Here is a 24501-nt window from a genome sequence, read left to right as displayed (position 1 = left end):
GTGAAGCAGACTCATTCATTTCTTTCTGTTGTTCTTGTGGCATTTTATACAAAACACTTAGGATTTATTTACTGAAAATATTTTTAATGCTGGATGTATGTTCTGTTTTTCCAGCATGTGTCAGCCATCTGGTTCTCTGGCTGGCTGGTGCCTACAGCCAGTTTCTTTATATCAATTTATCTTTCCCTACGTATAGCGGCACTGAGAAGGAATTCCCTCATGGAAGTGTGAGTTCCTGGTCAGACCCAATTCTAAAAAATAGAGGTTTCTCAAGAAACAGAGGTTCCTCAGACTCGGGGCTGTACGTAGGGTTTGCTTTAGGGTGCTGTGTAATTTGTTCCTCCTCCATGTAACCTAGACCAGATAGAGCCCTGAGTTGTGGTCAAGTTGAAGCTGTAAGCCAATGAATCTGCCCATCTCCTTGCCCAGAATAGCTTTGTATTCAACCCAGCTCTCTTCTGCTGAGGTCACCTTTGTCCTTGGCAAGTCAGTTCATTTTCCTTTGTCATTTTCTCCACCTCTAAAACAGGTATTAAAATATGCTGCCCAAGGGAAGGCATGCTGGGGTGGGTTTATGTTGGCAAAATCACTTGTGGCCAGCTACGGTGAGGAATAAAGTTATTTATAAACGAGGAAAAAGCAGTGTATAAATACAATAGTATTGCTACTTGATACAGGTAGGATAAATGTATTAAAAATAAAACATGTTAAGTGCTTTTCATGAGCATTCAGGATTCTGAGTAATTGTATTTCAAAGCTTTTGTCCATAACTGGGAATAAAAATGGGCTTGTGAGAATAGAGCTTTAATTCTCACCTAACTCTGAGCTGTTACCTTTTAATAAAAAAACAGAAATATTCCCTATCGTGCTATAAGACAGTGAGACTTGCTGATATTGTAAAGAGTTTGTTTGTATGGTTTTTAACCTCAACTTATTACTGGCCAGTCCTTCCCTGGTAGTGTTTAGTGCCTGTAAAACCAAGGCTTGGAAAGTTGGTTTGTTGTCCAGAGTCACCAGTGGTGAGATGCTGGGGGTGAGCTTCACCCCACCAGTGCTGCTGGTTTGGTATGCTGCTCTTTCTTCTCAATTCTGTGAGTACTTAGGGCTGTCATCCCCAAAGGAGTCACAGAAGAGGAGTTGGAGCTCCCAGGTGTTTGGTGACTCAGAGTACACGGTACTTGACTCACACCAGCTTGGCTATGGTACTAAACCCCGTTGCTCACTGATCTTGCAATTCCGATGTTCATTTTATTTTAATTCTTATTTCGTGTAGTAAGTGGAGTCAGCACTCCCAGTTTGTGGATACTGTATGTGTTATTGCGTTCTGTACCACGGTCAGGGGACATTAGGAGATTATTGATGACCGTGCTTTGTGGTCTCGTAATTGTTGTTTGGTAACAGTTTTAAATTAAAACCAGGAGTGGATGGAGTTCTCACCAGAGAAAATCCACTGTGCTGCAGCCTGCCTCAGCATTTGCCCGTGTTCATCTTGTATTTCCCTTTCTCATCCTGGCTCGGCTTGAGTAAATAAAAATCAAAAAGCCCTCGCAGAACGCACTTCAGCTCTGCGTGTGTTTGAGCAGCTCCCTCTTTTCTCCCACATCTTCTGACTGTCAGCCTTTTGCCAGTCGCTTGGGAGCAGATTATTGCCAGCGCAGTCCTGTGAGGGTAGAGGAATGCAAGGTGGTGTCAGCGCCGGGAGCCGCGGCCATGGAATCCAGCATTTGTTACGCAGCAGCAGCTGAAGCGGGCTGGCTCTGCACAAGGGGCAGAGTCCATATGCAGGGTAGGAGCTGCAGGAAGAGACCACCGTGGGAGAAGATAAGAGGCACACAAAGAAGAGACAGGGCGAGCGATAGGATTGCATCCGCTCTCGTAGGAAATCTGAGGAAGACAATTATCTGGAATAAGCTCCTGCTTTCTTTTTTTCTGTTTTTTTTTGTTTTTTAATTTTAAATTCACCTCAACCAAACGCTGCTGGAGAAGAGGTTCTGTTTAAATTTCTTCAGCTAATTCTTGCTGCTTCCACGACGAAGAAAATTTGTTTGCCATGGTGAAAGAAAAAGGTAATTCTGTTTATTGGCAGATTGGAACTGGAAAGGACTAATGTGCCAGCCACAATTACCTGAGGTTTAAACCTTTGCATTTAAAATGAACCATGTCTTCACCGACAGCTTTCCTTTCTGTAGATGATGTGCCAAAACTGCAGTGGGTTGCTTTGAATGTCTTTGTACCTGTTTCTGTAAGGGTAGAACCCAGAACACACCTGAACTAAGGTGTTTGCACAGCTGGGTCCCTTCTAAGTGCATATGTATCTTTATTTTCTGTGTGATACTCCTTAAGTTTGCTGTTGATGGTTTGTTACCTGTGTTAGTCACAGCTCAAAGAGCTGAACTGCCAGAGCAGTTAGCTTAATTTTGAAGATAAACACATTCAGCAAGCCTGGACACGACATGGTGGTGTCTAACCTTTTAATGAAGAGGTGATTTATATGGGAATTTTGTATCATGTTGGAATTTTGCAGCAGTAAATTACACGTGTTTCAATTCTGCCCGTAAGTAACACATAAAGCCTGCTACAGAAGCTGGCTGAAGAATTTAAGTGTCATTGTGCAATATTTCCTCACATAAGAGCAGTCTGTACTGTTCATTGCATCGTGAAGATGTGAAATAGATCCACAATTACATTTGAGCGGTGGGCTTGGATGTGCTTTGGGAGCATTGCGTTGTCACAGATTCACACTTACCCTCTGTTTTATGAAGAGCAGGAACTGTGTTTACTTTTCTGAGGGTTCTGTGAAAGATCACATGTGATGAATTCAAACTGAGTAAGAAACAAAAAGTCGTTACGTTGGATGAGAGTGAGCAGTTTTTCAACTCTGAACACGTGCATTATAATTTCATGCTATAAATGAAGTAAATTGAGGGAATTTAGCCTCACTGGGTTTACATGTGAGTAGGACAAAATCTTCGGTAGTCTACCATGTTGTATCAGATAGGTGGAGAGTTGTAGTCATAAGCATTTTTCAGGCTTCTGATGGCTTTTGTTAGTGAGAAGTGTAAGTAGTATTTGGCTACTTAGCAGATCTGAGATCCATTACTGGAGGTTTACAGGATCATTTTTACAGTGGTGAGCTGCTGACCTGCTTCCAGTGTTTATAAGCCATTAAGGGATGGTTTAAGAAGCAGTTTCATTCCAAATACTTGAAGCTGTAACTTTTGAAGATTTTATATCATTGAGATCAGTTACACTTCTCATCTTTACAGGAAAGTGTATTAGCATTCAGCTTATAATAATTGGTGATTGTCTTCTAAGATATGTTTTGGAATTAGGCTGCTGATGTTCTTGAAGTGCTCAGTAGATGTATGTGTAGCAGTTTCGGCAGTCAGTACATTTCTGCTCCCTATCCAGCCTGTGTGCAGTTGGTTCAACTCCTCCTGGAATTAATCTGTAAATAGTATTCGCAGGTGAAAGTTGTGATGTAGCTGTAAGGAAATTAAAACAAGCCTGTCATTTTCATTTAAAGAAAAAAGGAAGCAAAATACTAACTGAGTGGAAAAAGCTGATGACAGCAAAGTCTTGTATTTAAATTGATCTGTTTCCCCCAACCAATCATCCTCATCATCCTCCCCACCAATTGAATAGCTAGTAATATTGATGTTGGGTATAAAAATTTGTCTTCTGTTTGCACAGGTCGTAGACTAAAACAGTCTATTTTTTGCTTTTAATTGCTTTTAATTTTGTGGTACAGTTACTGATAGTTCATACATCATTACTGCAAAATGAGAGATGTTAATACCGTTTGTACTTTTAAGCTGCTACAGATATCATTCTCTGGAGTGATATGCTTGCAAAATGCAGGGCAGTATGGTACCATGGCTCTCTTCCAGCCACTGAAGAAATTCTTGTTTTTTAACAAGCTAAAAATGCGTGTAGTCCTGTATCAGTTGGTTGACACGTTATCGAGGCACTGGAGGGGCTGGTTTCAACTAGAAAAATGGAATCCCAATTCACTGAAGTGCGAAGTGGTTAGTAACAGTTTTTAGTGAATTAGCATGCTTCATTATGCTCATATTGTGGAATGAGTTCAGTGTCTGCCTGGTCAATTCACATAGCAGCAAAAAAAATCCTGAGGCCAGGGTGTTTTCTGCTGACACCAAATGGTGCTTCCTAAATGACGGATGTTTGACTGATGCCACATTTTAATTCCTCTGACTGTTATTTACTCCTGTCCAATTATGAGCCCTTATTAATTATCTAGTTATTTAGATAAAATTATTGTCATTGTCTTGCAGCCAAAGACAACTTACTCTTTTTCTATCCTGCAACAGAAGGGAAGTTTACTATGCATATCTGTATCTTGTTGTTAACTGTCTTCTTCTGTTTATTGAATGATCAGCATTCTGAACGCTTCAGCTAATGACTGAATTTTTCATCTGCCAGCCACGTGGCTGGGTGTGTTATCCAGAGCTTCATTTGTACCTCTGTTCCATCACAGTAACTGAGGATTTAGCCCTGATTCTTGATTTCCTGACCTAGCCCTCACCACCTGGTCTGTGGGTACTGGAATCAGTTCTTTATCTGATGAACTCTTGGATTGGGTCGTAGATGAACCAACATATGGAAGTGGAGTAACATCTATTTGTGCCAAGCTTCTCCATGCTTGGATGAGAAAAGAGGAAGGGCTGACGTCTTTTAGGGTTGTGGAAGTAGTCAGGAGGCCTATGATTTCTATTCAGGATGTTCTGTTCCTGTTGAAGGGTAGCTGCCTGCACCTGCTGGGTACCAGGCTGCAGTAAGCTAGGTCACATTTGCAGCTTCTCACAAATGTCTCTGTAGATATACAGTTAGTAAAATAGTAGGTAAAATAGTAGGGCTTCCCAGAGGACAACACAGAAAGTTCACCAGAATTTTAACATTTCCTGTATAATATGGCTTCTGATCTAATTAAGTCTTGCAGAGAGACTTATTTCTTTTTTTTTTTTTTTATACCATTGATAAAGCATGTTATTGATAACGCTTAAGGTTATGACCAAGAGGGCTGTTTTTCTGCTAGCAGTAGCTCCAGTCTTGCCCTCTCTTCCACTCACATATCTCCAAAACCACAAGTCACCGAGCAGCTTTTATTCTTCTTGTTTCCCTTGAAATAAATTGGGCTGCTTTCAGTGGGAACTGTACTTGAAGAGCATGCTAAATGCTACCTCTGTTAATTTCAGTGTGTTCTCTGTCTGGATCAGTCTTTCCATCTCTCTGTTTATTTGCAGTCTCAACATTTATTTGCAGTGTGAATGAAGAAGACGTTTAACAATGGGATCTGGGTCCTGGTGCTGTCTTTGTGTTGTGGGTGGTGATGAAAAATAGTATCGATCTGAACTCATGATTTTAGAACTTTTATCCCCAGATGACCTGGGAAAGCCTCCATGCTTGTTGCTTTTGGAGCATCTGACAAGATTATGCATTGACACTTTGTCAGGGAGGATTGGGCAGTTTTGTTTTCTTTGGTTTACTTTGCTTTACATTTTCTCCTGCTTGACAGTTTACTTTAGGTGCTAGGTGTTTGGGGTTTTGTTATGATGAAGTCAGTGCTATCTTGGAGGAGCCACGGAAAAAGGCATTTTATAAATATGTGTAGTGTTCTTGTCGTTAAGGTGCTGAACTACAGAGCAGTTCTGTCTTAGAGACTTTCTAAGGTGACCTTGGGGAAGTAATTTGATCTCTCCCTGTGTTAGTTAATCTGTAAAATGAGGATAAGAACATTCCTCTTGTCTGCCGTGATTATTTGAATTAGAGGTCTTTGGAGCAGTTTCTTTTTCCTTGTGATAGATGTGTAAGGTAGTCTTAGGTTGGGGATTTGGCTGCTACTGCTTGACACAAAAAAGATCCGATGGTATGTGAAATATCCTGTAAACATTTATTACTTTCATTACTTTTTAACCCAAGACAGCGGTAGAACAATTATGCTTTTACCGACGAATGTATCATTTCGCTTGTTCTCCACTTTCTAAATTTCTTTATAATCTTAGGTTTCAAATTGCAGTTCTGGTATTTCGCGCTGACACCGAGAGAAACAAAAGTACCCAAAGAGCAACCAGTTCAGGCACTGCCTGCTGGTTGAAGTTTTTGTGGGTTTTTGTTTGTTTTGGGCATTTTTTTTTTTTTTCTTAATGTAGCACTTAGTTCACACCAGGGCATGAATATTCAAGTCCCAAGAGTAAAGGCAAGTGCAATCCCACCATGCCTGGTGGCTTCCCGTGTTCCCAGCAGTGAAATTCCATGCATTCCTTGCATCCCAGTTGCTTGTACAAGCAGTGCTCTGAAGGTACGTTGGCAGCTATTTTATTTTATGTGGAGAAGTGGGGAGCCCATTTGCCATTGATCTCACTGGAGGGGAAGGCTTAGTGGCTTTAGGCAATAAATTCCAGACCACAGAGTTCAAGCTTCAGATGGTGATAGAGGCAATTAAGCTGTTCCTTTTTTAAGAACAGGCACAGGGAGCATCACAGGCCAACAAAACTGTTTTGAGCTGAGGAGTTGCAATCAATTTAATGCCAATTAACAACTTTTTTATTACTGAGTCTTTCTCTGTAAAATGAAAAAGAAAAAAACAAACAAACAACCAACATGATCAGAGAAACATACCTTGACTTTTCTCCTTCCCGCTTTCTGGTCTCCTGTCCTCATGTCGTGCCTTATGCTGTGTCTTATCATCCCTCCTGCTCTGACATCTCCCCCTGAGCATCTGTCCTTTTGACATTTAACATTCTTTCAGTACAGTTTTGCAAAGGTGCTGTGTGCTCCTCTGATTGTTTTGATGCACATCGGGTCCATTTTGTCCATTACTGAGCTGGCTGTGAGCATGACCAGTGCAGGGCAATCCTTGGCAACCTCCTTCACAGCACTGCCTCCATCCCCTGTACACTTGGTACAAGTGTGTAGACTGCAGATCATATCATTGGATGTCTTGGATGAGAATTTGAAAGGCAAGGCTTTTAAAGACACTGGCAGTTGCTTGGTATAGGGAATTGAATGCTTTTAGAATATGTTAAACTAAGGACAAGAAATATTTTTCTCAAAGGGAAGCAAGAAACTTCGTAGGAAGGAACCTGTAAGTTAGGATAGTATGGTAATTTAGCCTGCTGCTTTAAGAGAAACAGTCCTCTTTGTGAAAAATGAATGCATCGCAGGGGAAATGACCGAGTTCTGCTCATCAAAATGTGCTGTGTCCTTTGGGTGGGAGAAACGAGGGAAAAGGATTTCATTGTTTCTGGGGGCAATCCATAACTAATTTAAAAAGGATTATTTATAACAAACTTGGTTTTTCACCTAGAGAACAGTCCGTATCCCCAGAAGGATGATTAATCCTTGCCTTCACTGAGCCAGGATAGCTTTCAGGCTCACTGGGGATCTGGCTGAGGAGAACTCTTAGGCACTGTCTTAAGCCTATTCTGTTCAGCAGAGTATCTCATTGAGTCTAATTGAATCACTGGGATTTAAAGCTAAGTAAGTGCTTCGGGCTTGTCTCAAAGTTGGGCTCCGCTGGGGGGAGGGCTGTGTGATGTTTGTGTGGCAAAGTCCCATCTTTTATTGATGGCAACCGTTTTTGTGGTGTATAATAGCTGTATTGCTGTGTAGACCACAATGAGAGAAGTAATACTGTCTTTTATAGCACTTTCTGATTTGCCCATATACATCCAGAAGTAACAGATGCTTTCTATAGCTCAGCAGCACATGATATTTGTTATTGTATTACATATTAACTGGAAAACAGAAGCAGGAAAGCTGAGGAGTCTCCTTAGAGCTGCAAAGCAAGGAGCGAGTGCTAGAATAAAGTTTGAATAAAGTAATGCTGACTGCTCAGAAGTGAAATGTTGCATTTCTGCTGTACAGGAGTCTAATAGGCATGGTTCTGTGAGCAGTGTCACCAGGGCAGCTGTATACTTTGTTTTCTAATTCCTGGTGCTCTTAGCGCCAGTTTGATGTCACAGAAGTTGGTGTAATCTACGTGGCATATTGTGAAACTTGGTGTTAGCTCAGGGTCCTAAAATGATACCACTTCTTCAAAGTGATCCCAATAGAAATGCAGCCTTGCAGAGCAATGAGGACTAACTGTTGTTACTGTTAAGCCAAATAAGAATCAGTAAATGGCTTGTGTATTCAAAGAAGCAGTTGTATGTGTTTGATGCTCTTAACTTTTTTTTCTTCTTCCAAAAAAAGCACCTGGAAGCATCTTTGAATTTGAGACTCTGCTTGTTATGTACTGCCTAGTGCCAGCTAGAGGAACTCTGGCTGAGGACAGGCGTCTGCAAAGGGCCTTGTAGGAAATCCTTTCTGAGAGTGCTGATTGTAACTGAGTGACATTTTACTACAGATTCTGATTTGAAAGATCATCTTTGTGACAGCCCTATTTCTGCACAGGCTTTTCTCCGCTGTTCATCCACACATCAAACTGCAGTAATGGTTTGTCACTATGCAGATAGCAGAAGACCGCGGGGATGCCGGTGTCTTAAGTAGGTCAGTGGCTGTCCTTAGATAATCTTAGGGATAAAAAGCAGGAGACTTGGTTTTTAAAGTCAGCATTGTAATATTTTTATACTTCAGAAGGGAATTTAATTCTTTTTACCATATGGAATACTTCTGATATTCTTAAAAAGGAAGCTTAGAGGAACTCAAACTAGAGTTCATTGCTGCTGCCTAAAATCCATGAATGGATTGCTGTTAAGGTTGCCAGAGGGCCATTTGTTGAGTGCCGCTACAGATAAACAGCACTCATTAGTAAGAATTTCCATGCTCTTTGGAAAAAGCCATTTGCTTTTTCTGCTAACTTCAGCACTATTCTTTGCACAGCCTTGAGGACTCACAGTGAATCATCTGACACTTCTTATAATTCATTGTTTTCAGTAAGATTTTGGTAGAGACATCAAGTGAGATGAATTAGATGGCTGCTCAGATTACTCTTAGGAGCTCCTGAATTTCTGATTTCCTCTATATTAGAAAGAAGGAGGGAGGAAAAAGGCATTTTTGAGCTGGTAACTGGATCTTTTTCTGTACAAAATGTGAAAGGCAAGTATCAAACGAAATGATTTTTACCGCTTTCCTTGCTGAGATGATTGCTGTGTTATCTAGACTTGCAGATGTTGAACGTGAAAAACAGTTGTTTATGCCCACTCCTTCATTAAGGAGATTTGAAGGGTGAATTAATTACTATGAAATAAGAGAATCTGTGAATGCCTCATCACTAGAGGTGTTCAAGGCAACTTGATGGGGTCTGGGCAACCAAAGTGTGAGAGGCAACCCTGCCCATGGTGAGGGTTTGCAAGTAGATGAAAGTTAAGGTCCATTCCAACCCAAGCCATTCTGTGAAGTAAAAATCAGTTGTATAAACTAATGTAGAGATCTTCATGCTGGAATGAAGATGTAAAGCTGTTCTCAGAACATTTGCTTTGGGTTCGATTTACATGAAAAATTAGTTTGTGCTCATGTAGAAATATGGCAGTCTAAAATACCTTCATGCTTCTGCCCTTTGCTTTAACTACCTACCCAGTAGCCCCTCTGTTAACAATCAAGGTTGATTAATGTAGTTTTTAATTCAAAGACTGGATTAGCTTAGTCAACATTTGTTTCAACATCGTCTTTCAAAGCAAATTCTAGCTTGCTGCATTCTTCATTGTAAAATTAGTGCCTTTTCACTACTGAAAATGGTTTTAGAACTACCTTTCTTTTTCAGTTAGGATTGAAAACAACTCCTGACCATAAGTAACAAGCTGTTCATTAATTCTTCTTTGAAATGTTTATAATTTCTCTTAAACGCTGGCTGCCAAATAGGATTCATCGTGTAACAACTGTAAGCAGAATGGTTTTGTAAAGTCTCATTTTTGCAGTGTAGGCTACAGAACGGTCACTGTTACAAACTCAAGGCGGTGAGCAAAGGCAAACACGTGGATAGAGAAGGTGAAGCTTGTTGGCCTGCAGATGAAAGGCAGTAATACTACAGTTGGCATGGAGAATATCTCATAGCCTCTGATCTTTTGTACTGCGAATAGCAACAATTTAACCACGTTGTAGAACTAAGGGCAATAAAATAGACCTCATGAGTTTGCAGCTTAAAGCTTCTTATTTCTTAGCCTTTGTACATGTGTATGTATGGGTGACACCACCTCCATGTATGTGGTATACCTACTTTACAGATATTTAGGAAAGTAACTAAATACCTGTTTTCTTATTTAAAAATAGTGTGCTTCAATCTTTCTTGAAATTTGGTTCCTGGTACTGAAATGTTCACATGCTATTTTTGTGTAAATTTAAGAGTTTGATATCTTTGAACATTTTCTAAACTGTTTTTCTTTTGAACTACCCTCGTCTATCATCCTAGCTAACTAGTTCAGCATGTTAATGTCTGCCTTTAAAGACAGATAGCTACTCTGATTACATGCAGCTTGTTAAAAAAGCTTTGAGACAAATTGGCATTCTGTACAAGTCAAACCAAAAGAGGGGTTTTTAAAATATGATTCTTCAGATATGATTTGGATGGCAATGGTGTGAGTAAGCTACCGTGGAGGATTTTGCCTTTGGCTGTTTGCTACATGCGCAGGCGTGCAGCTTGCTCCTGTCTCCCAATGGAAGTGCCTCCTGCCTGGGTATCCTGCAGTTCCCAAAGATCCCTGCCCCATCACTGTGCCCAGTGACTGCAGTAGCTTCTTCCTCAGCCAGCAGCCTGTGCGCAGAGCCAGCCCACCCTGTCCTGCACGGCCCACACACAGCTGGGTTTAATGGGCTGCCTCTTCATCAGACACTGAAGGAATTTCCACTGGAAAGCCTTCACGTTTTAAACTTCAGATCCTATAATTCAGTTGAAGTCTCAGCAGACTGTGGGTGACCAGGTTGGGCCTGGTGAGCAGTGAGCCCTGGAGCAACCCTCCTCTGCTCAAGGGCCTCAACTGAAACGGCCTCTGGAAACTCGTTACCTCAGAATAGGAGCTGCTGCTGGTACTTTTGTGGAAGATTGGTTTTTAACCCCTGCTATAAAGATAACAGTGAGGTAGCTGAGTAATATCACAGCGTGAGTAGCCAGTAAAGTTTTGGTTTAAATTTAGAGGTTGCTGTTTTTTTCACTTCAGCTGAGTGTAGAATTGAATCACGTTTATTTTGCTGTGGCCTCTGCTTTGCAACATTATCATAGCAAGGCGTTTCCCAGAAGCTTCTTTCTGACTTACAATAAAAAGTAAAAATATTCTGTGGCTTGCAGCAGAGACATGGAGTCTTGCCAGCAGGGTCTGCAGCTAAGCTTCCCTTAGCTCAAGTCTGGCTTCCCAGCAGTTCTGCATTCAGGTGAAGCTGAAGGAGAGAATCATCAATAAGGGAGGCCGCAGAATTTATTTTCCTCGTTTTCTTTAATTAAACGACTGTTACCTTTCAGGTAATAGCTGTAATTTCCATTCCAGAAAGACTTGGTGTCAGTACTGAGGTCCTTCTTTTGACTGAGGCAGCAAAACATGTAATTGCTATTAGAACTTAGTGCAATGACCTGTCCTGCATAAAGCAGACCTGGCGTGGCAGATTTAAGCTTTACGCAGCAAATGAATTCCTTAATTTTGCTCAGAAAGTGCTTTAAGTTTGTCATGTGGAGATGGGAAAGTGACTACAGTCTTCTTCATTGGAAAATGGGGGTGTTTTTCCTGTTTTCTCTCTTGTTCTGCTTTATTTTTGCTTAAATGTTAAATGCGGTGTTTAGTAGCCATCGGTCTGTCTTATTGGAAACCCAAATAAAGAAAGCTGAAGAAAGCATTAATTCTTCATTAATTATTTACTTAAGCTGGTCTTGTAAGCAAGAATGGAAGCCTCAGCCCAGCTTGTCTCCCTCAAAATTATTAATTTATGTTCTTTTAAATTGAATATAAATCCATTTTAGAGTAACCTAAGAAGGTCACACAGTGTAAAACAGATCGTGCAGGTTTGCTCCTAGCTAGCGTAAATAAAAAGAAAATACTAATTTTCTTTTAGATAAAACTTCTTTTCATCAGTTTATATGTAAGCATTCACTAAGGTACTTAAGACCTGTGAACAGTAGAGTGTAACCTGGTCTGGGTCTGCCACTGTACTTCAGCTGAAGAATTTCGAGCTGATCAGCACTTCTAATTTCTAGCTCAGGGGTTTTGGACCCAAAGCAGTTCACAATTTTAATACTCATTTTGGACTTCAGTGAGAAACAACTTAAATCAACTGCTTGTTAAAGGTATTAGCATTTCTTCAATTCTCTGTTCTGCCCACACTGATGCCTATAAAGAGTCAACTTTGCCTTGCGTGTATTGCGTATTGCAGAGGAAGAAGCTTGCAAGCAGTTCCTTGCAAGGGAACAAGTCAGTTACTCAAATCTTGACCTACAGTTCCAATTTGAGGCCAGTCTGACGAGCAACACAATTAGCTTCACTAAAGAGATCAGTCTGGAAATAGCAACTCACAGTATTTGTGTTTGTTTAAATGGCTGTAAAAGCAGAACGTGAAGTTGCATTATTTTACCAGTCTTAAGAATATTTTTTTACAACCAATAAAGACCAAAAGCTTATCTTTCAAATTAATACCAGAAAATCTTCATGCTGGCATGCAGGATGTTACATTGTCCTCCGCCTGAGTCTGTGAGGGTTCATATAGTAAATAGATAATACAATAAATAGAGTTCACTCTGCACCATGCAGGTCCTAGGTGGCATTTGCCCAAATCCTCAATCCAGTTCCTCTTGTGAGCAACTTCAAAAATCTGCTTTCATACCATTTCTTCAGTTGGCATCAGGCCCATCTCGCGCTGTCTGGGTCAGAAGTGGAATTTTCCTCATCTTTACTTTGCTAGCCTTTGCTTCTGATTGCATCTCTCTTGGATTTTGGTATTTGGACTTTCTTTTCCTTATTGCATAAACTGTGCATTTCCATGGAAACAAGCTAATTGTTCCTAGTCTGGTATGGAAGAACAATATCTTCTATTCCAGAAATGGAATTGTATTGCAGCCTTATTAGATGAGGTTCACTCAAGGCAAGGCGCTTAGTGAGGTCATATTTAGATGGACTGCTAATTAATATACTGGGTGGCATTGCCAACTGAATTCTGATTATTTCCCTGGGAAATAATTGAAGTAGGCTACCAGAGGAGGTATTCAAAACTTGGCATTTGAGTAAAGGAGTGCAGAGGAATTTTCTTTGAAGGTTTTTAGAGTGAAGAAAAAAAAAAAAAAATAAAGGAAAATAGCAACTACCGTGTTAGTTTGGCTGAGCTTGCAGCAGAAATGATTGCTTATCTATTTATCTGTTCTTCATGTCTTCATGCTGTTACTCCTTTTGACACAAATTGGTTTTTATTATTAATGCAGAGTTAATAGCAGCATTTCTTCACCAAGGCATTTGTAAAGGACAGAGCTCAGAGCTAGGATAGCTGATAATTTACCAGTACCTGGAATTTTGTCTCCCTGACTATATTGCGTGTGCCTTGGTCATTTCTGTCTGCTCATAGTATGTCTAATTTGTATGCAGAGAGTTGTTGCTTCCAGAATTGTTGGGAGCAGAAACAAAGTTGGTCTCTTTTATGTACTTTCCCATTGCTAGGTATGTGCTGTAGCAAAATTGTAGTATAGATGTTTGCATGCAGAGTCAGGCAACCTTGTTCATTTATTTTCAGAAAACATGGCTTCAAGTTCCTTTCCTTTCTTTCTCTTTGCCTGAAGTGTGAAGGGAAATTTTCCTTGTCTTCCCGTGTCCATGGCGGCCTCAGTGGAAAGAGGTAGTAGATGTGAATGGCTTAGGCTACTGTTTAATGGAAAGGCTGTATTTTCAGAAGTGGTTGTATTTTTTTGGTGAGTGTGAAATGTGTTCAGATAAATATGTGTTTTGATGAAAAATGAATGAAATGTTTATGTACAGGAGAAAGGCTTTTTCTGTAGGTTTAAATTATGTTTTTTGTTTGACAGTGGCCCATCCTCAAGAGCCCCATCACCCAACTGAAAAGCCAGTCATCCACTGCCATAAGTGTGGAGAGCCATGTAAAGGTGAAGTACTCCGTGTTCAGTCCAGACACTTCCACATCAAATGCTTCACCTGCAAAGGTAAGACCTGGATGTTCATCTGTTAGAAATGAGTTAATTTCTGAATATGAAATTTAAACCAGTTTTGAGAGGTAAAGCTTCCTGCAGTCTCTAAAGTAGCAGATATTCCTCTTGCTTATGTGGGGAAGGTAAAGAATGAATGGTGGATGAGCTGAATCACGGATATACCAGCAGCAAGATGGTCAACACTGCACGTAACAAAAATTCAGTGTGCAAACATTTACAGTTTAATTTAGAAGAAAAGTTATCTTGGACGTTTGATTCGTTGGAGGAGTAGGGATAAATTCATCACTACTAGAAAACTCAAAATAGCATGTCCTGCTTGGAACACTCATATATTTCTGTAATTATGTGCTGTTCTTTTTCCAGCCTCCCACTTCCTCTCGCCATCTACTTTTTTCCATCCTGCCACTCCCTATCAACCTCCACTTCTTTCCTTTCTTCACACACACTTTTGGCATCCAGCTACCTTTCAGCCTCCAACATTGCTGTCCCCTGCCTCTCATCCAGAGTCTCCAAAACCCAGTTCATCTTCACCTGTGATTTTTCCCTGACCTCCCACTCCCTCTTAGCCTCCACTTTTCTTAGAATCTTACAGTAACCTTGAGCCATGCCTGGAGTTGTTGGGGTTTTTTTCCTGCTCTCCCAGTATCTGTTATTCTGTGATTCTGTGATCTGTGATTCTCTGCTTTCCCACTGTCTCCCAGTCACTTTTGGCCTCCACTAGTCTTCCTCTACCACTAGGCCTCCAATTCTTTTTACAGCCTCCACTTGTTTGGTCTCCAACTACCACTAAGTCTCCCATCAACTTCTCATTCATTCCATTCCTTATTAGTTGGGCTTGGCAGTAAGTAAGTGCTGTCTTTTTCAGTGTTCATATGTCTTCCATTTAGAGTAAGAAAAGGATTGTGTCAAGGAGTTAGCTTCAAGTCCTGTTTTGAAGCTTTTACCTGAGTTTCACAGCTTGTTTTTTGTCATCCTTTCATATGTAAGTGGATGTACTTTTTGTTTAAACAGTGTAGTTATTTACTTATATTGCATATTGTCTGTCCATATGGTTCATACAAGTGGGACACGGCTGCTAAACTAAGCATTTTCTCCTTAGTTTAATGAGCTTTTAATTTGATGTGACTGCTTCTCTACGGGTGGTTAAGTTAGACCCCCTCAGTTTAAACATTATGTTGTTAGCTGAAGAAAATAATACCAGATACTGAGAGCAGTCTGCCTCTACAACTGGTTCATTTGTCCTTCTCCTTTCTGTATAGTTGTTTGTTCTTGAGATTTCAAGTCAGACATCTACAGTGCAATAGCCTTGAATGAACTTGTATGTGTCTGACTGCTGTTACACCTGCTGAAAATGTTTAACCTCTTACCTCTAGACTTAATCTGGTAGTGTAGTGAAGATGAGGACTTTCTCATAAAGCTGTTGCACAGGTTGTAAAGTGGCATGGTTTCAGTGCTACCATTTATTTTCAGTCTGCTGTGTATGGGATTCCTTTTTTCTTGTTGCTGTCAATGCTCACAACTTCATTTACACGATGGTATTAAGCACCTTTGATGTGATCATAGTTGTACTTCCTAGGTTATGTCAGAGGTTTGCTGTGACTGCTTGGCATGCATATGCCAGCAGTGGTTGCAGCACTGTAGGAATGGGGGCTTAAACCTCCATGCTGCCTCGGCCAACTCAGAATGTGATCATGTGTCATGTAATGTCATCAAGCTCTGTAGTTTGGTGCTGTGTCCATCTGTCTCAGAACAGAGTAAAACTGCTTCCTGATGAAGACAGCAAGGAAAACCTCTACCCATCAGTGTGTTTCCATACCCCCAAGATAAGATGCAGCTAGCTGTTATTCCATGCCACTGAAAACCAGATGCCTACTGCTGTTTTGTCCTATCTGCCCAGCTAGATTCTATTTGCGGGTCCAGATAAGAGCTGTTGAAAGAACAGAGCTGAAAGTGGTGTGACTTGTGCCCTAGAAAGCAAGCTCTCTGGGACCTCTGATAGGCAAGGAATCTCAAGCAGCCAGCAGCTGACTTGGAGCTAGAGCAAGCAAGGGAATGATGGGCACGGGATGAGTGAGAGATGTTTAGGAGTGCAGTTCTAGGAGTGCCATGCAGAGCAGATTGTATTTTGCTGTTTTATAACAAAGTCACTCATCTTGATAAAGAACTGCTGTTCTGTGTTAGAAATGCAAATTTAGTTGGATTCTGTTTTGTCTCATTATTCATTAATCTCTGGTAGTTTAAAAAAAAAAAAAAAAAGGTTTTAGTATCTATTAATCAGGAGTACACTGCCCTTAAACCAAATTGTTAATGGTTATCTGGCAGTGGAAGCAACAGGTGAAGAAGAAGGAGGCCTAGATGGAAAGGCTGGAGGGAGATGAGACTGAGCTGTAGACCTCCTTGATTTATTTTTTGTCTTCAACTGTTAACAGTAATAAGAATGAATTAGTGGCTTATAATGTAGTAGACTTTGAGGCACATGAATAACTTCTCTGGGAAATTTGGGACTATCGACTCCGCTGTCTTCCATAGGTAAATGTGCCTGAGATTGGGCTGTGAATTCTGATATGCACTAGCAGAGATCATAATATCTCAGTTTAAAATGTGATGTGAATGATATTTTTTATCATTGTCAGTTAATTACAGTTCATTTTACCCTATTGCAAGTACTAGGAGTGGAAATTTTGAGGCTAGCAAAATTGGTATCCTAAGACTTAATAATAAACCTGTGATTCATCTCTTGGATTAGAGGGAAATTCTAGTTTCAATACAGCCAACTGCTTAGTAGAACAAGCTTTAGGCTTTGTTCCTAACAAGGTAAACGTTTACAGTGCTTGATTTTGGTGCATGTAGAAATACATTGCATTATCTTGACAACAATATAATGTTAGGAATGTTTCAAATAGTGGGCAGTGCCCCTGTTCTTGATGTTGCATATAAATTGGAAAACACAGCAGCCATGTAGTTGAATCCAAACAAATAAAACCCAACCACCTTTGTAAATGAGCAGTCCTGACTTGGGAATATGGGTGGTGTCCTAAAGTTTTCTGGACCCCACAAAGTGACATAAATGTCTATAATTTGATTATGCCAAGAAGAAATATTTCACTTTATATGGATATTTTACAGCAATAACAGTATCAGAGCAATTACCAGATAATTACGAGACAGAGCAGAGTTTTGGCATTCATGAAGCATTCCCCAAAGCCAGGTCTCCGATGCAAAGCAACTTGTAGCTTTTCTTAGAGCATTGTTATAAATTAGCATGAAGTATTTTCTTAGTTACAGAACAAATGTGCCATCTGTCCTCGAAGTTAGATGTCTTTCAAGATTATTTAGGAAAATCTACATCAGTGTGTACTTTCGGTGTCCTTTGAGATGTTTCAATTCTAGACACATCTGTTTTGTCTGTGTGATGATTTTGCAAGGCTACATTATTTGTAGTTGAAAGAAATTAATGGGAAAGGAGGAGGGTTTCTGAGTTTGCACGTAGGGATGCTCTGTAATCTTTGACTTTGAACTGGATGTTCCTCCCTTGAAGGATTGGGAAGAAGCTAGGGTCATGTAAGCAGACAGTATATCAACAAGTTGGAATGTGTTCTAAATCATTAGTTCTTTGACCTTTGATCTGTTGTCAGATTCCTTGTGTGGCAGCAGGAGGAGGCTGCAGGCTGACTGCTGGGTTGTTAGTGCCATTAATAGGTCAGCATCAGTGCATGGCAAGTTTAAATACGAGGGTACTCTTGTAGTAGATCTCCAGCGCACTGTGCGAAAAAATATCTGCGTTTCCACAAGCACTTATCAAATATGGTACTGATCTGTGGGCAGGCTAATGCGACTGGTCGATAGGAAGCACTCCTTCCTGAATATCAGGAAATTGCACAAGGTGCCTTGAAGCTCCAAATCACTGAACCAAAAAGCTTTCTTTATATAAAACCTCCACTGGCTCAGAATTCTCTTGCAGTACATTGCAGTTCTGCTTGCCCATTTGGGAACTCCATTCTTCAGCTTAGTTATTAAAGCAGCCTTTAATGTTATTAAGCCTTCTTGATTGTTTTGGGTTTTTTTTGTGTGTGTGTGGTTGTTTTGTTTTTTTTAAAAACTGAGTGTCTACCTTTTAGACAAAGGGCATTTCTGAACATTAGAGCAGAAAAGACAGGTAAATATGAGCTTGAAATGCTCTTGCAGCAAATACAGGTAGAACAGAAATGTTACTACATCTGATTTTGGATGGTCATAAGTTTAGGAATCTGACCCATGATAGTGAATTGCTATTCTGCATCCTTTTCGCAGTATGAAGTTCCACGTAAGAGAATGAGGAGCACTGATCTGAGTTTTCTTGGACCTGAGGTCTCTTTCAGTGACCAAACATGTGACTAGAAATGAAGTTAATTACGCAGCTTGGCTGATATTGATGAGTGCTGACAGATGCCATGTCAGATTTTAATAAGCAACCAGATCCCTTTGAAAATGGAAGGCTAGCAGGATGCTTTACAGGTGCTTGGTGAGTGGGGCAGAGCATCCTTCTGAGAATATGGAAAGCTACTTGGCTTTGTTGTCAGTGTATCTTTCATAGAATATTTGAAGTTGTAAGAGACCCACATGGATCATGGAATTTGTTTGCCTGGCTTGTTGTATAGTAGGTAGTTAAGTAGACTTCCTTTTGTATTTTTACATCTTTGTTTTGCTTATCTTTTGAGAAATCTCTCATCTCAGTAGGTAGAGCCAGGCAATCCAAGGCTAAACTTTGACATTTTCCCACTGACTGCATTTTCTTCAAGGTTCATTTCCTGCAGACCCAGGAACGACTTTGATCTCTACCTTGTGCTTAGTTTAATCTGAAAGGTGTTTAAAATGGTTGAATGATTCTTGCCATTGTTTCCATCCTGGTGCACAAAATATTGATGCCTCAGTTGGGAAGCTGTCGCACTGCTACATTATACATGGTGGCTGTTTACTTGCTGCTGAGGTTAGGTGCCTGTTATTGCCTGTTAGATTGCCAGAGAGACTGAAATACACACACATCAGCTCAGACAGGAAAGATTCTGCTGTGCAGGATTGTTGTTTGTATCCTCGGTGTTAAAGAGAAAAACGAGGTGTACTGACCAAGTCGGACACTGTTTTGAATAGGAAGTTGGTTAAATTAGAACTCTGACTGTATCTGAAACACGGGTATGGCTAGTGGTTTCTGTTGAGTGAATACTTACATGAAGTGCTTGGATGTTTTACTCAGATATCCCAGTGAGAGATATTTACATCGCAATGTGGCACTAAGTAGTCGTGCAGGCTGATTGTTCAGAGGTCAAGATTTTTGAAGGGAACAGGAGCAAGGCCTGGCTGGAGGCTATGGGATGCTCATTTGGTCCTACACCAAATAGGGGAGGAGGGATAAATGTATTTCATCTTTTGCTTAGGTTTTGCTTAGGTTTTGGCTGCTTCTTCCAGCCAAGCTAATGACTAGTAACAAAGCAGATATTAACATCACCTCCATTTGCTTTATGTAGGTAAAGCTCTTCTCACTTCCCAGGATTGTTTCTAAACACAATCTGATGAAATGAGAAGCGATTCCAGAACAACTGAGGGCACAGGCCACAGTTCCAAATAGCTGGGATCAGAAATGTATCTGTCATCAGCGTATGGCAAAGAAAATCTTCAGTAGCAGGAGTGTTACAAAAAGTTATCATGATCTCTGTTACAGGTTTTACAAAAAGCTGCATGCAGTTTCATAATAGGGCTGAGAATCGTGCTGAGGCATTACCACTGCAGACAGACTACTGAGATGTACTGTTCTCTTCTGGTGTTCTGCTGATACGTATTTGGACGTGCGTTCGTTCCTTAAGTGACTTATGCAACCGAAGGCTTTGCCATCTAGAAAAGTGCTGATTAGAGGGGTTGGACAAAGGCAGACCAACACTTATTTTGTTTGAAAAGGGGAAACTTGGAACTTTAATGAACGTGAGCCTTGCTTTCATCAATACAGGATTTATTAAGCTCTTAGACAAAAACAAAGAAAACTAACAAAAATAGGAAAAAAACAACAATAACAATAAAAAAAAAAAACCAAACACAAACCAAGCAAAAGCTGCTACTGAAAGTAAATACCAGAAAAGTCTGAAACAGACTTTCCTGTGTATTTGTTTGGATGTAAATGACAAATTGATACATTGCCAAGTTCCTATCTTCAAACAACTCATTACTTCATAAGAATTAAAGAATATGTAAATATTTACTTGCATAAATACAGCCTCATTATTCTGTGAAGCCAAGAAATATGAGAAAGAAAAAACCCCAACAGGAAATTGAATTTACACCTTATTTAATGCATGATGGCAAAGCAGATCATTAGACTTTTTGTAATGAATCACATTCATTTCCGCAGATTGAGTGCCTGTGCTCACGCAGTCTCCTGTGTGGTTTTGTTTCTTCAGTTATTAAACAATTTTTGCTTAACGTCAACATGAAATTATTTTGCAAAGGGCCCATTTTTCAACTGTCTCTGATAATAACCCCATGAAAATCCTACATAATACTCAGTAAGATCAAATCCTGCTTCTGTTTGTTTTGAAAAATTCTAATGTCCCCATTTTCATCATCCCTGTTAACTCTTGGAAATGACTCAACTCAAGGATGATGCTGGTCATTGAGGATCACAGGCAATTATATTGCTCTTAAGCAGCTATACTTTGTCTTAAATGCCTGGTCTTGCATGTGCAGCACTCAGCAGCACTGACAACATTTCCAATCCTGTGCAAAATAGTTGCTCTGCTACAGTTCAAGAGAGAAAAACTTTGTAGGTCTGTATTCTCTGTATAGCGTGCATCAGAAGTGTGTTCCAGTGCATTCCGTTCACAAGAGAAGAAGAATCGTGTGTTCAGAATGTCAAATCCTTTGATACAGACTCCAGAACAAAGGCTGGTTTCCTCCAGGAGCAGCTGAAGATAAGTTTTCTGTTATTTATTTAAAAAAAAAAAATGCTGGATTGTTTTTTTTTTCCTTATTCTTGTGATACTTCAAGGAATAGAACTTCTCCCCAGGAGCCTGTGTTTCCAAAGAGAGCTTCAGGACGAGTAAAATGGAATTCCTTTCTTCATGTGAAGCAGGGTCTTCAAGAAATGGTTTTTCTCCACTTTTGGCTGGTAGAATAACTTTATGTGATAGATGCTTGCAGAATGCCTCTTGCTTTTTGCCTTCTCAAGCATGGCTTATTAACCATTATTGGTTTCATTAATGAGTTCTTTTGAAGTATTTTCCATCAGCATAGGAAAAAACAAAGGACAATAATGTGATGTTTCTCATTAACTGTCACTTAGCTCAGCCAATATTTTTAATCTTGAGCAGATTTGTGATCAGAATCATTAATTCTGCACACTTGCAAAAAGAGAAAAAAGCTGTTTAAATGCCTTCCTTGTTTGTATGATAAGTTGTGCACCAGGCATGGATACAGTCGTGGTTATCTTTTCTGATTCAATCTCTTGAAAGCAGCCTGTTGGAACAGCATTTTTCTGACCACAAATGTTAACAGTCTGGGTGATCCTTGTTCAGTCCACGTAGCTTAAATCTGATTACTGATAGGAACACATGTGCTAAATTGTCTGCAGAAATTCATTGTAACATGGAGTTGCCAAGAGTTGTCTTTAATTCTAGCATATTTGTGTGTGCTTCCTGCGGTAGGGACACCAAAGATGATGAATCTGCTGGTGGTTCAGATAATAAGCAGCTCTACTTGTGTCTGAATTCATAGCTTGCCCAACATGAGAGAATTTAACTCATTCGGAGAGACTAACAGAAAGAATAAGGGACTGAGAGGAGACTTGATAAGGAAAATGGTGATAGTGGGAGCACCTTTTACAAAGAGTTGTTACTGCCTTTTTAAGACTTTCCAAACAATCTTATCGCCCATTTTCATCATTTGACATTATGGCTGAACAACAGGGATGAAGTTTAATCCTTGTTAGTATATGAATCCTTTTATTCATAGTTTGTAGTGTTGTTTTTTTTGTTTTTTTTTTACAAATGATGTATCTGCCACAGCCCTTTGTATGGCACTGAAGATGGAATGGCAGAGGAAGCTAGAACAGAAGTGGCACTGAAAGTTACTTTTCATTATCCTTCCTTACTAAACCAATTGTCTAGGCAGGTGAAGTAAGCTATGGTGACTAAAAGGTGACTCGCTGGTAGAACTGAGAACCACAGCAAAGAGCCAGAAAGTTACTATGTGCAGCTTCTGAGGCAAATCCAGTGCATGATGAGTGCCTTAACTTGAAGCTGCATTATTTGTAGACTTAAAGCTGCAAGCTAAAACACAAACTGAGGGAGGGTATGAAGAAACTTTTCTGTAGACATGTGAGTATTCCATAGCCCTGTATGAAATGTGGCACCTTCTGAAGCACATAGTTTTAAGCCCTCCATGGCAGTACTTCAATTCATGCGTTCGAAGCACAAGTTCTGGCAGTCTGAATGCTAACAGCTAACAGCTTTTAGGCGTTAAAGTAGATATTCTCAATTTCTCCATGATTTAACTGGATCCACTGACCTGGAAAAGCAAACCTATCCTAAGTGTACTTAGGCTTTACCTCTAGTGGAAAATGTCTAGATGGTCCCCAAATCAGGATTTAGCCTAAGATGAAGTAGGGATGTGGAATGGAGATTGCATTATTTTCTGTCTAATGGTCATGTAATAATGCCATGTTAACTTGTAAAGAGTATTTTAAACAAAATGGAGGTCAATAGAAAAAAGGGAAGAATAAAAGTTTTCTCTTTTTTTCTGGAGCTGTACCTGAAAACCATCTTAGAGCATTTTTGCAGCATTGTAATAGAGCCTTAACAATAGTTCTCTGTAATTCTCCAAAGACACTGATAATTGAGTTTTGTCTGCTTGTGGATTTAATGCCACCGTGAAATGTAATTTGTTTGCACATGAAATATTAACACTGTTCTATGCAGAAATGTGAAACCAGAAGGATGCCAGTGCTGATACTGCTTCAATTCTAACTTGCGTCTTAGTGTGTACTTTTCATTAGTGTTCTATTAATTATTGTTACAGTGGCATTCATTAGATCTCTAGGGCTTGGCAACAGACTGACACAGAGAGCTTACAATCCCTGCCCCAAACATCTTGCAATTTTAATTTTCAAGGCAGTTAGCTAATGTGATATTAACCCGTTATAACAAGGGAGAGAATGAATGTTGTACGTGACATATTTGGTATTTGTGGCAGGAGATGCATTGGAACTTGTTTCCCTGATCCTCTTTCTGAGTTTCATATTTACATTTTTCAAGAACTCTCAGTAACTGCTGCTTATTTACTTATCCCTTAATAATCAGAATTTATGATATTTGATCTGAGTGTTCTCAAGTGTTATGAAGAGGGTTATTATGGAACCACTTGCAGTGTAAGGCATAAGTTGATGTTCTAGACCATTGTGAACAGCAGTTTCTGTTACTCGATTCCACAGACAAAGCGATACACAAAGAAGTGATAGGAGTGGCTGAAACCACTGGGAAAAATACTGGGAGCTGCTGTATGTAGGTTTTTTAAGAAGCCAGCTAGCGATTTATATTTATGCTTTTTCATAGAAATGCAAAAAGACTTTTAAAATCCCACATGAAACAAGCAGTCCAGTGTTTTTGATGCTACCGCAGGATGTTGGTTTCAAGTTAAGTCCTTGACTTCTCACATTAAAGCAGAATTGTGAAATTCAGTCTTTCATCTCCCATGTCACTTTCTCTTCATAAGAGTTGGCTGTTCTGGAAAGGATTGCTTTCTGTCTCTCATGCTGGCCAAAAGTGCTAGTGTAGTACTACGGATATCTTTTTAGAGCAAAACAGGTATCTTGTTGACACTGCTGAATAATTTAATACTCAAATTGACTCTTGACTCCAAGTCAAATTGATCCTTGACAGTCCTTCATCCTATAACCAGTACAATTATTTTTACCAGTAGAGCAATACATGGCTAGCACTTTACATGGCCCCTGTTCTATATTCAAATGTAGAGTTATTTATCTAATCCATGAAGTACCAGAAGATGTAGTGTGTAAATGACCAACATGAGCAATGTGGATTAAACACTCAAAGGTAACAGTAGTTCTTGGGAAATTAATTTGTCTAAAATACACGTGGTTAATACTCTTTTCACATTCGGTGTATTCAAGATCCAGTATATTCTGATATGATTTGGCTGCTTGCATCATAAATTATACATAGTAGAGATGTGGCAAAATTTTTAATCTCATTTTTTCTCTTTACTTCAGCCTTCTCTCAGTACTTAGGTGTAAATAAGCACTGAAAAATTACCCTGAATGTTTCAGATACGCTTTCTGAAGCACTGATGGTGGAGCAGCTAAGTGTTACCTGGGGAATGGAGGAGTTAATCGAAACCACACAACGTCTCTGAAATATTCATTTTTTCAAAA

At 39.8% G+C, this 24501-nt stretch overlaps 1 protein-coding gene across 7 annotated transcripts in view; it reads left to right on the top strand.

Moving 5' to 3' along the window:
- Nucleotides 1-24501, top strand: part of ABLIM1 (actin binding LIM protein 1) — a gene marked incomplete at both ends in the record, with an annotated part of 110389 nt that overhangs the window by 9518 nt on the left and 76370 nt on the right. For 5 of the 7 annotated variants that reach the window (XM_079535548.1, XM_079535546.1, XM_079535545.1 and 2 more), the window contains one exon: nucleotides 13954-14083. Coding sequence is in view for 2 of the 7 variants with exons in the window: in XM_079535543.1 (XP_079391669.1) it covers nucleotides 13949-14083 (135 nt within the window). Of the gene's footprint in view, nucleotides 1-13948; nucleotides 14084-24501 lie in introns of those variants that run through there. The other 2 variants (XM_079535543.1, XM_079535542.1) reach the window with 1 other exon arrangement.

Source organism: Tetrao urogallus (genome assembly GCF_951394365.1).
Source record: "Tetrao urogallus genome assembly, chromosome: 5".
NCBI classification, from domain to species: Eukaryota; Metazoa; Chordata; class Aves; order Galliformes; family Phasianidae; genus Tetrao; species Tetrao urogallus.
Note: the sequence above shows the minus strand (reverse complement) of the source record. Positions and strands in the feature narration are given on the sequence as shown.